The sequence below is a fragment of the Syngnathus scovelli genome, chromosome 6 (assembly GCF_024217435.2).
Source record: "Syngnathus scovelli strain Florida chromosome 6, RoL_Ssco_1.2, whole genome shotgun sequence".
In the NCBI taxonomy this organism is placed as follows: domain Eukaryota; kingdom Metazoa; phylum Chordata; class Actinopteri; order Syngnathiformes; family Syngnathidae; genus Syngnathus; species Syngnathus scovelli.
The window spans coordinates 18,440,131-18,456,761 of record NC_090852.1 but is presented as its reverse complement, the minus strand read 5'-3'; the positions used below and the strand labels follow the sequence as shown (position 1 = coordinate 18,456,761).

The 16,631-nt window shown below is 41.5% G+C and overlaps 1 protein-coding gene and 1 long non-coding RNA gene across 3 annotated transcripts; one reads left to right on the top strand and one right to left on the bottom strand.

Moving 5' to 3' along the window:
• Positions 1–291: 291 nt before the first annotated feature.
• Positions 292–15,651, top strand: poc1b (POC1 centriolar protein B). Its single transcript, XM_049722716.2, has 12 exons — positions 292–740; positions 931–1,015; positions 1,187–1,358; positions 1,434–1,613; positions 1,839–1,946; positions 2,013–2,128; positions 2,190–2,323; positions 2,523–2,591; positions 2,720–2,872; positions 2,938–3,015; positions 15,100–15,420; positions 15,534–15,651. Exons 1-12 carry the CDS (start codon positions 726–728, stop codon positions 15,645–15,647), a joined length of 1,545 nt encoding a protein of 514 aa, XP_049578673.1. The 5' UTR covers positions 292–725; the 3' UTR covers positions 15,648–15,651.
• On the bottom strand, positions 8,772–9,956 carry LOC125970437 (uncharacterized). 2 transcript variants are annotated; one of them, XR_007482095.1, is made up of 3 exons: positions 9,941–9,956; positions 9,623–9,745; positions 8,772–9,474 (listed from the first exon to the last, which is right to left on the bottom strand). It is a non-coding gene; the product is annotated as an uncharacterized lncRNA (long non-coding RNA). The 2 variants fall into 2 exon arrangements; XR_007482094.1 differs by lacking the exon at positions 9,941–9,956 and having other exon boundaries at positions 9,623–9,934.
• Positions 15,652–16,631: the final 980 nt, after the last annotated feature.

The window sequence follows — 16,631 nt, the reverse complement described above, 5'->3', positions numbered from 1 at the left end:
ACAGTGGCCAATGATTTAAGCCAATCACAAAACGTTTTACAAAAACCGACGTGATATGTTAGTTTTGGATCAATCGGAGACGTCGACACTGCTCCTTCGACGCGATTGGCTAAGCGGCAGAACGACGCTCACTTCATAACTCGTTGACGTGGGAATAAATATTTTGTATAAATCAATTTTAACTTTTGTCACCATTCATCTAAATATGACGATTACCATGATACAGGTCATTCATGTAGTAATGTAGTTGATATTGCTACTTTTCTTAAGGCGTGTACGCGCTGACTGCTAAGGTTGTCGTGGTTGCTAAGCAACCGTAAAACGCTTACGTAATGATTCCGGTGACGAGAGGAATACATCACTTTCACCCACTTTTAGCTGGATGACAGCTTACTTAATCGTTTATTCACAAGTATTAATTACCAGTATATATGTAAATTAATGAGACGTAATCGATTTTGTTTTATATGAGCGAAACTGCAAATACCGCCACTCAGTGTTAGCTTTAGCAATTAGCACTGTTGTTAAAAACAATGCACAAAGTGGGCGCATAATGCGTTTTTAGTAACTTGTCGATTAGCGCGAGTGGAGTTGTTCATCATTATATCCGTGCTTGACTGCTCAGGTCTAGATACTTTTACCGAAGGCGCTCAGTTTGAGCATAATGGAGGAAACGTTCTAGTCGGTCTTCAACTGTAGCGTCGAATGACGCTTAAATATCCACAATGGCCTCGGTGCTGGTGAGTAAAAGTTTTTTAGACGAATAATTTTTAGACAAAAGAAGTTGCTGTATTAGCTGAGTAAGCAACCTTACTGCTAAGGTTGCTAAGTAGAACTGTCAAAACACTCCCAACCTCTCGTATTTAACATTAAATTCAGAATATTGAAACATAAAATAATGTTTAAAATGCGTCTCTGTCCTCAATACAGGATGACCCCAGCATGGAGAGGCTGCTTAAAGGCCACAAGGATTCGGTCACCTGCGTACATTTTAATCCAAACTCTAAATTATTAGGTAAGTAACCATATCGATTATATTGAATTATTTCACCTAATAATTGAACTAACAGAAATAATAGAAATAAATCTATTGTTTAGTGCCATTTTCTCCCAGCAGAAAAAGAACATGTAGGTAAAATGTCCTTAACGCAATTTCAAGATGAACAATTTGACTTTTCTTCATCAGCGTCGAGCTCCCGCGATAAAAGCCTGATGATCTGGAATCTGTCAGCGAAAGGGAGGTCCTTGCGTTTCATCAACCATCAAGACGCCGTCACGGCCGTGCAGTTCTGCCCCGTTGGCAACCTCGTGGCGACCTCGTCCAAGGACAAAACGGTGCGACTGTGGAAGCCGTCCTTGTAAGTCGCTGAAAATCGTTTCAAATTTAAACTTCCCAATCCCTTTTTTCACCCTCATTACGTGTTATGTTTCAGGAAAGGGGAGTCGACGGTATTTAAGGCGCACACGGCTGCCGTACGCAGCGTGGCGTTCTCCCACGACGGCGTGAGGCTGGTGACGGCATCGGACGATAAGTCGGTGAAGATTTGGAGCGTCGCCCGGCGATGTTTTATCTGCTCGCTCAACCAACACACCAACTGGGTACGCTGTGCTAGGTATGTGAGCATTTGTTTGTTGTGTCTTGCGTAACATTTTTCATTTGATCTTCAAACTGTCAGGGAGTATTTCTCAGATCGGTGATCGTTTGGTATGGTCTAGACACGCCTACTGATGCCGTGTCACCTTCCTACACTTTTGATGGATATTCAACTTTTTCGTTATTATTTCTCTGATGGCCCCTTTTTAAAGATCAAGCCTAACGAAACCTTTCTACCGTGTAGATTTTCGCCGGACAGTCGCCTTGTTGTGTCCTGCGGGGATGATCGCACCGTCAGGTTGTGGGACACGTCCAGCAAAAACTGCATCAACTGCTTCACTGATTACCGCGGGTAAAAAAAAACAAAAGGATGATGGTGTACTTTTTCCGCATTTCTCCATAATCATCCGCTTTTCAGATCCTCGACCTATGTGGACTTCAACTCAAGAGGCACGTGCATCGCGTCGTCGGGTGTTGATAACGCACTTCAAATCTGGGACATACGCACTAATAAGATCATCCAGCATTACTTAGGTAATCAAGCAGCAGCACAGAAGAAAGTTCAAGAACATTGTTGATCTTGTTTGCGTTGTAGTCCACAGCGCTAGTGTCAACAGCTTCTCCTTCCACCCGTCTGATAACTACCTGATCAGCGGCTCCAGCGACAGCACAATCAAAATCCTTGACCTGCTGGAGGGACGCCTCATCTACACGCTGCATGGACACAAAGTGCATATTTTATTTTATTTTAATTATTTTATTTTAATCATTTTTATTTATTTCATGTATATATCTATTTTTTTTCATATATCAATCTTAGAGAAAATTGTACAACTGCAACAAAACTTTCAGTAGTTGTGATAATATTATAAAAAGTTTAATTTCATGAGAATAAAGTGATCAAACTTATTTTCAAACTTCTTTTTAGGGCACCGTCCTCACTGTGGCCTTTTCCAGGACTGGAGAATTTTTTGCTTCTGCGGGCATTGATTCACAAGTGGGTGCCTTTCAACGAGAGTACAGACAAAACCATTTCAAAAAAATAAATATGGTATCGTTGTCTGTTACGTGTATCCAATATCAAATCTATGATGTTGATAAAACTCTATTTTGTCTGTCGATCAGGTGATGTTGTGGAAGACCAACTTTGACGCCAAATCATACCGGGAGGTCCTGGAGCAGCACAACCGGCGAGCCACGCCCAACCCCCCGCCACACCTGACCGATATCCACCCCCGGGTGCCCCACCCTCACCCGACGCACACGGTCGACATTCAGGTTGCCACAAGCCGACTAACTCTCTATGTTAAAAAAAATAAAATGTTAATGGTGCATTTTCACAGGTGGGTCCGGGACTAACGGACACGCACTCATCAGAACCATACATCGTGGAGCTACAAGAAGGTCCACACCAAGACGCAGTGAGTTCCATTTGAAACGTCATCAGTGCAAACTCCTGCACGTCATGGCCACTAGGTGGCAGTGCAAACCAACCTGCGTTTTTTTTAAAACCTGCTGCTGCACCATTTCAAAATTCATCCGTTTTTTCTTGCTAGACAATCATAATTCACATTCGACAAATAATTGCCGGTACATGGATTGGTCGGCAATTAATGTCAGGGGACAAAAACAATGGTCGCCAGTAAACTGCAGGGCTCATATGGAGAAACAATATGGAGTTCGTCAGACACACACACAGTATAGACACTTTCATAATTATATAATCATAATAACTTGGCTTGACTGCATGGCCTGTGGTTGCAAATCGAGCGCCGCCACTCTATGCATTTCTATCAAATGTTATCTGGAATATCCACTTTACTCTTGTCCCATCTGCCCACTCCTCCTCCACCTCTTCCGGATACTTCACTGGCGCATGTGAAAGCATGTGCTGGGCAAGTAAGAAGTGGTGAGAGATGAAGGGAAGAGGAGAGCAGCGGTGGGTGGTGTGGGCGCTGCTGGGTGGGAGGGGGGGGGGCGCCTTTGAGGAGTCCACGTGCCGGCGCCCCGGGACCCTGAGGGCCCTCTACCACGCTCTAATAATAGATGAGCCAGAGTGGGTTTAAGTCAACCACTCAGTGCGAGCAACCGGGCTTGCCCAGTACACCTTTTCACCACTAGTGGCGCTGTTGCTCACACGCAAGAATGAACGTGTCAAACTCATCAGCCGTGATTCTGAAAAACAGCTTAATTTGTTTTTTTTTGTTAATGTGACTTTTTTTTTGCCGTCACCTTTTGAATTTTCGCCCCAGAATAACATTTTGCAATTTTTTGTACCTAATTACAATCATTGCATAATCAATCATTGAGTTCTCTGAATATGGTGACCAGTCCAAAATAAGTAGATACAAAAATTTCTGATGAACCTTGTGCCTCAATAATGCATCTTTTTGCGGTCACGCCTCCATCAGCGGGAGTCCTCGGTCACACTTGATCCCCTCAGAGTGCTTTCCTCTCTTCCCTGCCTCCATGTTCCGCTCAAATGCTTCCCAACGTGGGCGTATACGTGATAACCGGGGGGGTGCGGAAGTAGCCTGAGGTGGGTGCGTGGGTGGGAGGGAGATTTCACAACTTGCAGTTCTGCCGCTATCGGTCAGCATTGACCTCTTAGTGACACAGCTGTTGTTAAATTTAGCAGTTTTTTGCTTAAAGTTTTGAAATGTCATTCTTTAGCAAACTCTCCACTGAATTCCAGCAGCTCTTTTTTAAATGCTTCGAAAATTGGTATTCGATTACACAGCAAGCACCTGATGGATTTTGAATGATATTCAGCATGAGGGGCTCGTTATAATTTTTGTGAACTTGACAAATTATGGATTAGTGACGGCTTGGTGAGGAATGCGGGTAACACACACACTTTGCTGTTCGGTAATGATTAAAAGTTGTGATACGATTTTCAAAGTTTATATAATTTCTTTAAAAATGACCCAAGGGTAAGTTTGAAATGCTACGCCATGCGTCATGTCAAGTTTTTTTTTTTGTTTGCCTCGCCACTGGCGCACAAAAAAATTCCAGCTCATCTCTTCCACTGCAAATTGAGAGCATTCATTGCAAAGGTCATTGATATGCGGAGATAACTCATTTTGCTTCGCTTCTTCTCCACATTTGGGAGTTTCAACCATCCATTTTTTTTTCTGGATTGTCCGCACTGCACTTAAATAGTTGCATCCTAAAATTTTAACATGCAACAAAAAATTTCATCTACATATTCATGTTTGATCAGTAATTTACTGTTATTTTTAAAAAAAATTTTTATCATGAATATTTTAACATGAAACAAAGAATTTCATCTACATATTCATGTTTGCCCAGTAATTTACTTTTTTTATTTTCTATCATGAATATTTTTTTGTTGCTCCACTCCTCTGCCATTTATCAGCAATGCAGTGAGTGGTTCATATAAATATTTAAAACATATTTACTCAAACAAAATTTCAGGTTAGGGGTCACTGTGCTCCTGGTTAAGTTAGTCTCGAGCCCCGATGTTTCATTTTTTTGGGTCAAAATGTAACTTGAGTTTTGTAGTTAACTATTAAAATTTTTAGTTCACTTTGTGTACAGCTCAAGCAATTTTCCACGCCGTTTCTGTAGCTATTAAAAATCAAATTTTTCCTGCATTCTGCAGCTACCGATCAGTCAGATTGTGCATTTGTGCGTTAAAGAGGCGATTAAATGGCGATTGAGTTACCGGCCGCCGTCTCGCGTGTCACCGCTTGGTTCGCCGTGACGCCACGGCGTTCTCCTTTGCGGTTGTTTGTCCTTTAGCATTGTGTGTCCACTCCGGAATTCCGATCCCTGGGTTAGGCCTGGCGTATTCGCACACGCCTGGCTGCACCTCGTGTGGAGCTTCCCGCGCAAAGGGGATGCTGGGAGATTGAATTGCGCCGTGGGTTTAGTTTCCATATTTAGATGGCGGAGAGGAGAGCCAGAGTGACAAGACGCGGCGGAAACGAGCTAAAGATAGCAAAAACCTCTGGGGGTGAGGAAGGAAAGGGGGATTCTTCTGCAGGATGAGGACTCCTGAAAGCTGCATAACAATAAAAATGTAACAAATGGACATTATTGTTTTTGTATTGATCATAGAAATCGACTCATCACAATTTTTCACACCACATTTTTTTTAATTATCTAATAATGTCGATATACATTGAATTCTGATTTTTAAGTCAACTTTTGACCCTTTTGCGGTTGACATTAAATTTTTGCGAACAACTATAAATTTTGTTGTCAACAATTGCAATTTTAGACCAAATTACAGCCATTTTGTGGTCACTCACTTTATTTTTGTGCAAAAATACAGCCATCATTTTTTGTATTTTACTGCCAAAACATCAATTGTGTTTTTGTGCTAAGATACGACTTTATGGTCAAGCATTTAAAACATTTTTTTCATTCAGCCATCATAATTTTTATTGCCCACCCACCATAATTACCTTTCCACGCATGAATATTGCACTGTTGTAGCAAAATATAATTTTTTTTGTGTTTCGCCTGACGTAATAAAGGCAACACTGTGGAAAAGTGACTGACGGGAACAGGTTGGGTCAGTGTTGTCTACTAACATTTTTTTTTTTTTCCGTGCTCACTTGGCCAGAAACTCGATCATGCTCATGAAAAAGACACAAGGAGGGCAAGTCCTCATCACTAATGCAGCAGCAGGATTCTCTCTTCCCTCCACTCTCTCGCCTCGCCTCACCTCTCTTGCCCTTTATCTCCTCGTCTTATGCAACGCATATTTAATCCATCTCAGGGATGCCCGGGGGGGCTGCGAGGGGGTTCGCCTTTGACACTTTGCTGCGTTGAGTTTTTCAACTTTAAATACACGATCCTTTTCGACTTACCCCTTTAAAGTTACAAAATGCCCAATATGCATTTTTAAACCTTTTTAGCACCGTTCATCATCTTGAGACGACGCTTCATTATCACATCTGATGATTAGAGCACCACGGAGATAAATAAAGCCTTTGGGAAAACTTTTCTCATGTGGTGATCTATTTTAGCATCGAACAAAGACTGTTTTAATAGCAAAGTAGTGAATTGAAAAGTGATTAGTATCAGAAAATCGGCTTTAATGGATCCCAATGCATCGATTGAAACGGAATCTAACGTTTCATCTCGGTCGTCTATACTCTTGACCAAACTGATGATGCCCTTCCACTTGAAAGGCAAATATTAATCTAGTTGTTTTGCCTGATTTTTGCCTTGAGAAATAGGGGAATTGGCTAAACATAGAAAGTCATGCGCCCCCAAAGAGCAGCGAGCATGAGATTGGACTTAAGTGTCCTCATGCCACCTGGAAGATTGCTTCAAGATTGGCGGAGGAGAACAAGCGCTAGGCCTGTTGCCTGTTGCGTGTCTTTTATTTTTCTCCAAACGTATTACAAAGATGGTTTCAGAAGTTCTACTTCCATCTCGTGTTACCGAGACTCTTGTCTTCGTTATTTCAGAACTCCTTCACCAACATCTCAAAGAACACTTGAGAAGTCACCATGCATATTTTACGATACACAAGGAATGATGCCGCAATTCAACAATAATTTATCGGAAGAAAAGCACACGATATTTACGCTACTTTTTCAATTCATAACACCTAAAAAACAACAGTTGCAACATGTGTTGTGTTTGCGCGGGTATTTGTCAAAGACGTGAAGGTCTCACCATAAGGCGCTTTAGACCATGGCCGCTCGCCCGGTATGTGTGGGAACGTGGCGAAGGTCGGGGCCGGCTAGCGTAGCGTCTGAGAGGCTAACCCAATGCCGCCATTGTCGTCTTACAATCAACAATTAAGCCAAAGCTTGCACTCAATAGAAATGAGTTTCTCACAGGTTCTTTACGCTCCTTTCGGTATTAGCTCAAGTGCTAAAGCTGATTAGGTTGTGTGTGTGCGCATGTGAGTGTGTGCAAATACAATTTTTTTCAACACAAAAGTTTTCTTGGCAATATGTTCTGTGCTGGCCAACTAGTCAAGTGTTTTGATTTATGTTTCATTTGCGGAATAGGATTTAAATCTCGCTAGTTTTCTGAAGCTGAGCCGTGATTGGTTAACAGGGACCTGGCAACTGTGATGTCATACAACATACATTTTTTTTTTTGGTTAACTGTCTTGAAAATAGGACAATAATCCCTTCATGAGTGCAATCCTTGTCAAAATGTGACACCATGAGAATTGGCATGGAAAAACGGATGGGCGAATTGGGAACATAGTGATCCACTCCTCTCAGTTGCAAAGTCACGGCCGTGGCGGCTTGTTCCGGTCATGAGGTCATTTTTTTTTTTTTTTTTTTTTTTTTTTGCACTCGCGCAATTGATTTGAGTGCAAGCTACAAAAGGGACTTTCTATCAAAAGTGGCCAATTTCTTCATTGGATTCACTTGAGGTGCGCAAAATGGTGGCTGGTCACATGGAAGCTTTTATATAAAAAAGAATAGAAGAGACTTTTATTACTTAGTTCATGACCTTTTTGGATTCAGTGAACCGTATAGTTTTTTTTTTAGCACTTCCTGTACCAGAGAGTGAGCAGCTAGCTGTTAGCGGCTAACGTTAGCAATTCCGGCCTTCATCTTGAGTTTCCCATCCTCAAGAGGTTAAAAGCATAATGTCAAATATTTAATGTATCTATATTATTATTAGTGCTTAGTTTTTTTTTTTTTTTTTACTTGTCAGTCTTTTTGTAAAAAGAATAATTTTAGCTTTGCTTATAGATTTTGCTGCAATGATATATGTCAAACAAAATTGCTCCACAAAATTTGATCATCAAAATCTTCCTTTTTCAAAAATCGCTTTTGACATTTAGTGGCACAGGAGAGGTAATGCCGATACTCTTGTTTTAAATGGCAGCCGGTGGGATGCTAATAGCGGGTGGTTCCAACAGACAAGAGCTGCCAGCATGTCCGCCACAGGCATGGACGGCGGCGTGATTGACAGCCAGAGCCACGGGGGGTTAGAGGTCATGCGGTGTCTTTGGCCTTCACCGTGGAGTGTGGGGGCATAGAGAACTGCAACACACACACACACACACGGGGTCTGGCAGCCACAGGTGGGCTTTGTCTGTCATCAGGGCTCATGCTGGACTAAGATGCATTTCAGCAACCATCACACAGACATCGTCGTCTCATGTGTCAGATTTGATTTGGAGATTCAGCAATTTTTCTTTCCAAGAAAAAAAGTAATGACTGAACAAGATTAAAGTCTTTTTATTTATTTATTTTAGACAAAGGCATTTTCTTGAGAATATTTTTTTAAGATTTAAGGCTTATTTTTTTATCTAAAAAGTGAAAAGTCAAATTTTTCAACAAAAAGTGGTCATGAAAGTTAATTTACATTTTTTCAACAGAAGTTCTGATCTTAAAATGAAGTTGACTTTATGGAACATTTTTTTGGGACGATTAAACTAATATATCTATTAAAAAAAACTTTTTGGGAAATAATATTTATTTAAGAAAATAGGTGATATTTTTTTGAGAAGGGGTCTCATACCAAGTAAAAAAATAATGTTCTGAGAAAAAATTAAGTCACTTACAGCGATGACCTAAAAATCACATTGCTAACGTACTGGTCGTTTTCCCATTGCAATGGTCGCTCAGGATTATTCCTTTTAAAGGAAGTCCAGTCTGGGGAAGTATTAAGCCCACATGGTATGTGCTCTGCCGCCCAGCCAAAAAGCTAAGATTAACAACCGAGCATTGTGTCCAAAAGCTGATTACTCAAGTGGCAAACGGCTGATGGGGCCAATTTTTCATGTCAAAGCGTCACTGTGGGCGGCGGATGCGGCGCCACAGCTCAAAGTGAGAGGTGCATCAATCAATGCGCTGAAGAGGCAGTAGCACTTGAAAGTTGACCGTGGGCGAGTCCATGCAAGATAGGAGCCATCTTTTGCATTCCTGAAGATGACACAGATTAGCACGGCGTTGCAAACTTTCTGCTGTGTTCTGTACACTGGCAAGAAATCAAATTTGACGCAGTCCTACATTCTCGACCTCCACATGCGCATGTGTTAAAATGCGAATAATGTGGGTAAGTCTTACTTACCGAGGAGCTTTAAAATGGGCTAATCCCACGCCGAGCTACAGTGATGCTCATTCACTTCCTCGACGTGAAAGGATTCGCCTCCGCTTGCTGGGAGAGAAACCTTGAGGGCTGGGAAAATAAAATCTGAAAAACAACAGCAGTCGGAAAGTGACTAAATGTGTCAGCCTGGTTTCGACGTCATTTTTGGACATAAAATAAAAACACAGCAAATTTTGTGAGGCTTCAGATCAGGACTACAAATGTATGATGTCATAAAAGCAAAGAACAAGAGATAAGTCTCGTGAGACTTCCCATCCAGAATTAACTCCACAACTTAACTGTCATGAAGTGAATGGGCAACCAAATGCATCTTGGACCAGGGAAGAACTCAAAAGTTAGACTAGAGGTTCGACTAGGGACAAGACTAGAACAGAACAGACTGGAGACTAGAAACAAGAAGACATGAGATGAGAACAAACCAAAAGGGGAGTGACACGCAGACAGGCCTTAAATACAAGACAGGTAACGAGAGGCAGGTAACGGCAATTACATAGATTGTGAGCAGACACAGGAGGGGAGGGGCGAGCACACAGAAACCATGGCAACATTAAAACAAGGAAACGAACGGAGACAGATGGTGTGTAAAAAGTAAAACTCCAGTAGTGTCTTGAGATACTTGGTAGAGACAGCTTCCTTAAGACATCTCGGTTCCTTCCCGTTCTTCAATAAGGCACTATTAGTCGTTCTTTGCAGAGGATAAAGAATATATGACTGAGTACTGATATATTTTCTGCCTTTACGTGTTTTTGCATCATTTGTAGGCACAAGTTGCGTTACAACACCGCAACGTACGCACAGGTGTCAAACTCAACTCGCCAGATACGGCCCGCCACCTCATTTTATGTGGCCCGCGAAGACAAATTGTGCATCAAATTCGTGTGTCATTACTAGAATTGCAAATTGTCTTCACTTTTAATAATATCTAATATATTTGACCAGTTTTTACTCGTCTGATTTGAAAACGAGTTATTTGTTTTGTAGCTTTTGCTGTATATAATATGAGGCGCTCGTAAATTTATTCGGGTTGACAGTCATAACGGCCCTCCGAAAGAAGCTATGACTACAATGCGGCCTGCGAAAAAAAATGACACCCCCGCTATATAGCTTTAAGCTAGCAGACTTAAAAGTTGTGGTTTCTTTGAGCACAAAGAAATCATTCCAGTATTGTGACCACACCGCAAGCATAACAATGCAGGCTTGGCTGTGTTTGTCATATCAACAGTATAACAAACATGTAATTGTGTGTCACGTAGCTGTTTAAAAACACAAGTGAAAAGAGGAAGTGTAGCACACTCACTCACCCTAAAAGAGAAATCAAAAGAGGAACTTGAGTGAATGAATGACTGACTCATGCAAAAAAGACGGAAGTGAAACTTCCTCACTCTTGCCACGTCCACGTAGACACTCTATTGCTGTGTTAGGACGTTTATAGTTTGGTTTATAGATCAACTCATAATAATGTTTGGATTAAATCTGTCATAAAAAATGAATAGCCGTAATTCTTCGGTATAGAGGTTAGTGTGTCAGCTAGGAAGGTTTATTTCTTCCTTTTATTTATCGCAGCACTAATTTGGGGAGATGATGTAACCACGGTCGTTTGGTTTTGTGAAATATTAAAGGCCTTTTGTCTGGTCATTGGTGTGAAAGCAGATTTTTCTTTTTTCCAATGATGAACCAGGTTTTATAAGACACATTATAAAAGGAATAATGCCGATGTGCACAATGTAGTGTTTGGTAACTGCTATTTTTTATTTTTTTTGGTGGGTTTCTTAAAAAGTTTGAACACAACCATAACCCTGTTTTGGCCATGAAATATTAATAATATATTTTTCTTTCTGTCCAATTTACTTAGAAAATAAAAGCTGATTAAATCGTTCCAATACTGTGACAAGACAACAATGTTCCATGTTTTTTTTTTTTTTTAAGGTCATCGTTGTGTAAAGGTAAGCTAAAAATAGCTGCAATGTTGAAAGAAAAGTGCTTGAGATTAAAACCATTAAAAAAAAAAATAGATTCGAGCGGCGGCTGCGTTGGCGTGGCGACTAGCGCTGAAGTGTTTTTTTTGCTAGAGACAGCTCTTCAGTTTTTTGTCTCGCTTTGAAGAGGATGAGAGTCGTGATCCAGAGTGTCCTTGTTGTTGGACTCTCGTCTCAAAATAAAATTAGGTGACCATGTTGGGTTGATGAAAAAAAAGCTGACCACAAAAGGCAAGATTGAAGCCTCGGTCGGGCCATTTCTGACCTGTTTAACACCGCTAGAGGATTTCACAATGCTAAACTAGCCTAGCATTAGCGCTAAACTGTTCAAATTATGTGAGCTATTGCGGATGTTTTCAAAGCGGAAGCTCCACCTGCTTATGTAAGAACTTGGCGCCAACGATGAGTCATGGTCATGAGGTTAGAAAAGCAACCGTGTCACAATGTTGCTACCTAAACATTAAATACACAAACGCATACAAAACAGATTTCTAGTGCATTGCAGCACTTTGATGTACGGCCAACACGAGCTAATATGTTAGCCTGTTTCACGCGGAGATCATAAAATTGGTATTGCCAAGTCAATAAAAGTTCACTTGACTTTTATGCGGAATCAAACCAAAGCGAAACGTTACAATTCAAACCTGCCAAATTTAACCAGAGAGTGTGGAAGGTCCTATTTATTTATTTATTTTAAATAGACACATTCAAAGCATTAACTTGCTTGTTTGGAAAAGGGAACGTCTCGAGTGGGTCAAAGTTCAACGTCGCAGGAGAACAAACTGTTTGTTTTGTGCTCGAGGACACAGGATGTTTACCATTTCAATGCGACAATGGTGCCCCCACCGCAAAACATGTTCCGTGTGAGTCTGCAGATTCACACTTTTATTTTCCATATACACAATGACTGACTCACCATAAGTGGAAAATAGAATAAAAAAGCAAAGTACACTTTTAAATAATACAGTAAATATTTAACTGTTATGGACTGCAAAAAACGTTTTTGTTATTACCCCCCCCCCCTCCAAGAAATTTGTAAAAAACATTACAATTATCGACTGACTACAAGTTGTATTTTGTTGACCACAAAATCTTATGTTGTGTGTTGATCAAAAAAAAATATTTTTTATTTTTGGAAGACTAATCCAAAGATTGACCAGAACATATTTTGGCACTCAAATGGAATTATGAAGCACAAAAACGTTGTATTTATTTAAAATTAATTTTTTTTTCTAAATACTTTGACTTTTAAATTACAATGAATGTGTATTTTCTTTGAATGACGCGCTGCCATTGAGCCGTGACGAGGCCTTGGCTGAGACATTTGTGTGTGTGTGTGTATCATTGAATGGCCGCCAAGCAGGATGTTTTGGTTTGAGCGTGGGCGGATGTCGCCGAGATAGACGAGCGGATGTGTCGGCTTCCTCTCGAAAAAGGAAAAGCAAAAAAAAAAAAAAAGTCAGAACAGCACCGCTGGCAAATTTTGTTTGTTTAGGCGGTAGCACGCGTACGTGGTTTGTGGTTTGCGCATCTCCCGCAGGTGTTTTGTCTTCCTGCGACTGCGGGCGTGGCGGCAAAACACTCTTTGCACGAAAGCGTCGTCAAATATTTGTCACGTGACTTCCTGTGTGTCAGGAGATCAAAGCGATTTGATGATTATCCACGCCAAGTCGATAAACCTCGTCAACACATGTTGACTCGTTTTGTGGTTCCAGGACCAAAAAAATATATATATGTCAACTTTTTTTGGTAATTATTTACAAAAGCGAGATGCGGAGTCAAAAGGTCAGCTGTGATGTTTGCGATGAAAAGTAACATCATCATCGGAAGATTTGGAATTCGGTTCGCAGATGTGGGATCAAACGCGTCATTAGCATGCGGGCGAGGATTAGCTGTGCTCTCCGCTTGGATGTGGAGGAGCTGTTTGATGTCAACTCAAGAGGTTGTTTGACTCTCATGATTTTGTTTGCTACCTGGAGACTTGATCTGGCAGTCCCACGACTAAAATTAACAACAAAAACTCAAAAATTAAATTTTTTTTTGCTCATTTTTATACTAAATTTTTGTCCAAAAACCCTAATCCTAACCCCAAAGTCAATCATTTCATTTATTTTTCAAGTTAAACTTTAATGGCCAAAAACTAAAAAATACTCTGGAATTATTTTTAAAATTATTTAATAATTAGATTTTTTTGCTAATTTTTGTCCAAAATTTGATTAAAAAAAAAACCTGAAGTCAAGTTAAACTTTGATGGCCAAAAAGTCAACTTTTCATTGTAACTTTTTAAATTTTTGTCAATTTTGCCTTTGGCTGTTCCTTTTATGCTGAAATGAAACTTTTTGTCAGCAGCAGTTATGTGGCCCAATAAATTTCTAGCGTGGTATGGTTATAATTTTAGTCCAAAATTCCAATTTGTGATCATTTTCCTCGCATTACGGTGTCAAAAAACTAAATTTTCTGCTCAATTGTTAAATTTTATGACCCAAAGACACCTTTTATGGTCAGCCGTTACCTCCTACGACTTCCCTTAACCTGAACTAACAGTATAATTGGCAAACAAGCTAATCAGCGTGTCCTCCTGCCGATCGGCGTGTCCTGCTTATCTCCCCCTTGAACGGCTTTGATTGCGGCCTCTCTTCCTGTCTGGGGCAACACGGGGGGGGGTGGGGGGGGTCTGGATAAACTCGGTGTAAATGAGCTTTGCAGCTGTCCACCAGATGTGCTCCTGAGCAGGAGGAGATGAAGAAGCGATAGCCCGGCCAGAGACACACGGACAGCTTTGTTCACCTCCGTTTGATACTTCCCCTCCCCGCCGCCGCCGCCGCCTCCTCCTGGGTATCTTTACACTCCTCCTCTTCGCCCTCCATCATTAACGGCGCTTTGAAGGCAGGACAGGAAGAACGGCGGAATCGATTGCTCTGTGCATTAAGTCTGGAATGTGTGACAACCTCCTCTTCCTTCCTCCTTTTCATTCGTTTGTCCCTCCCTCCCTCCCTCCCTCCCTCCTTTGTGTGTGCATGTGCATGTGCCAACACTGGACGCTACATTAGGTACACGGTCCAATCAGATTCAGTTAAAAGTTTGATTTTTTTGCAGTCACATGCTCACTTTTAAGTTCTTGTTGAGCAATTTTGGACTAAAATACAACATTTTCTTCTTCCTGGATTAGGATAAACTTTAGTTGGGGCTTTAAAAGAAAATAATTGAGAAGCACTGTGTTCGAGTCAAGGTCGAGTAACCTTTTGGGCTCGGTTGGTTTTGATAGCCTTGTAGCACATTTGAACTTTACATTAGTGAGGATAAATATTATCTCACATACGTTTAGCTGTTTTTAAAAAAATCAAAAAAAATTCTATAATTTAATTTCCATCGAATGTGGCACTTGCCCAGACCTGCTCTGTTCTAAAGTCTCAACAATATAATTTCCTAACATGGTAAAGTGTCGCTATGTATACTTTGCAGGACCATGTCAACGATGTCCACCAATGCATCGTGGAAGGCTACGCCCACGACAGTCCATCTCCCGTCGCGTTGACGACAGAAGACGAAGGCTGGACGAAGGAGGAGATCGGGGCCGAGGCAAGTCGATGGAAGCGGCGAGGGGACAAGGGCAAGAGACATCGAGTCAGGGATGTTCGAACGCGGCGAGAGGACGAAGATGCAAATTGGCACCATGGCGAAAGCGCCCCCCAGATGGACCCGTCGCAGGCACCATTGGGGAAACCGCCCGTTATCAACTCCATCCTGCAACAAATCTTCAAGCAGCTAGACGTTCTCACGCAGGTCAGTCATGGCAAAAATGTTGGTTTTGATTTCATTAGTTAGTACACAAATTAAGGCTCTTCTGATTCAACCCAACAACGAGGCGCTCTAAAAGCTAATGTCTTCCGCCTCAGACCCTTTCCATATTGGAAGAGCGTCTCAGCCTGACCGAGGACCAACTTCAGGACAGGCTCACCAAAACCCAACCTACTGGAAGACCACCTCATAAACCACCGGATCACCTCTAATAAGGTACTACAAATGTGTGTGCGTGCTTCCCCTTCTGGCATATTAGGAACCGTCCGATGGCATGGAACGCTCTGGAAGGTCCAAGGGTGGATTGACCTGAGACATGCTAATGTTCCTCATCTGACATTTTCCCGGGATCATCTTGTGTCATTCTCAGAAATAAGTGAAAGAAAAATCTGTCGGTCATCATAAGGACTAAGCTCCCAGCGGCGTCTCCGCCAACGTGGACGGCGCCTCACACGGCCAATCCAAAGCTCTGAAGCTTCTTAACTTTGCTCTTCCACTTAAACCCGTGCAGCAAAGTGACGCGACCTCACCTCAGCGCCCATCACCCTAGCTAATGAGGAGATCACTCTCCATCTGCTCCAGCTACAGCCAGACCACTTTACAACATTGCTCATTCGTGCGAGACCATTTTGTTGTGGTTTCTTATCGAGGAATCACATTTCATCTTGAAAATGTACCACTTTACAAAATATTAACCTCAAATTTATTGTTGGTTTTAATTTTATGCATGCACTAACCTCAAAACAACGCTTCCTATAGACCTCAGATATATTTTGATTATATTATATGGAATGGTTATATATTATTAACATTGTATATTTTTCATATGTTTAAAAGCCCTCTTTAATAAAACTTTTTTTTTTTTTTTTATGAATGAGCGACTGCTGTGTTTTTGGCACTGGGGCTGTGGGACATGTCCCACAACGCGTGGCTGCCGTGGCATTACGCCTGCTACGTGACTGTGGGGATCTTCCTTGTTTATCCCTCGCTCTTCTGTCCTCCTTCCAAAGGCTTTATATCGCCTAACTGGATTGACCAGACTCCATCCTGCTTTCACTGCACACAAACAAACACACATTTTGCTCTCAGAGCGTCCTGTCCTGTCGCTCCGAGACTTTGGAGACGTTTCCCAACAGGAAATGGGAAAGGAGAGGAACTCCTCTTGTTGTTGAGGCCACATTTACGCTCTGGCAGCA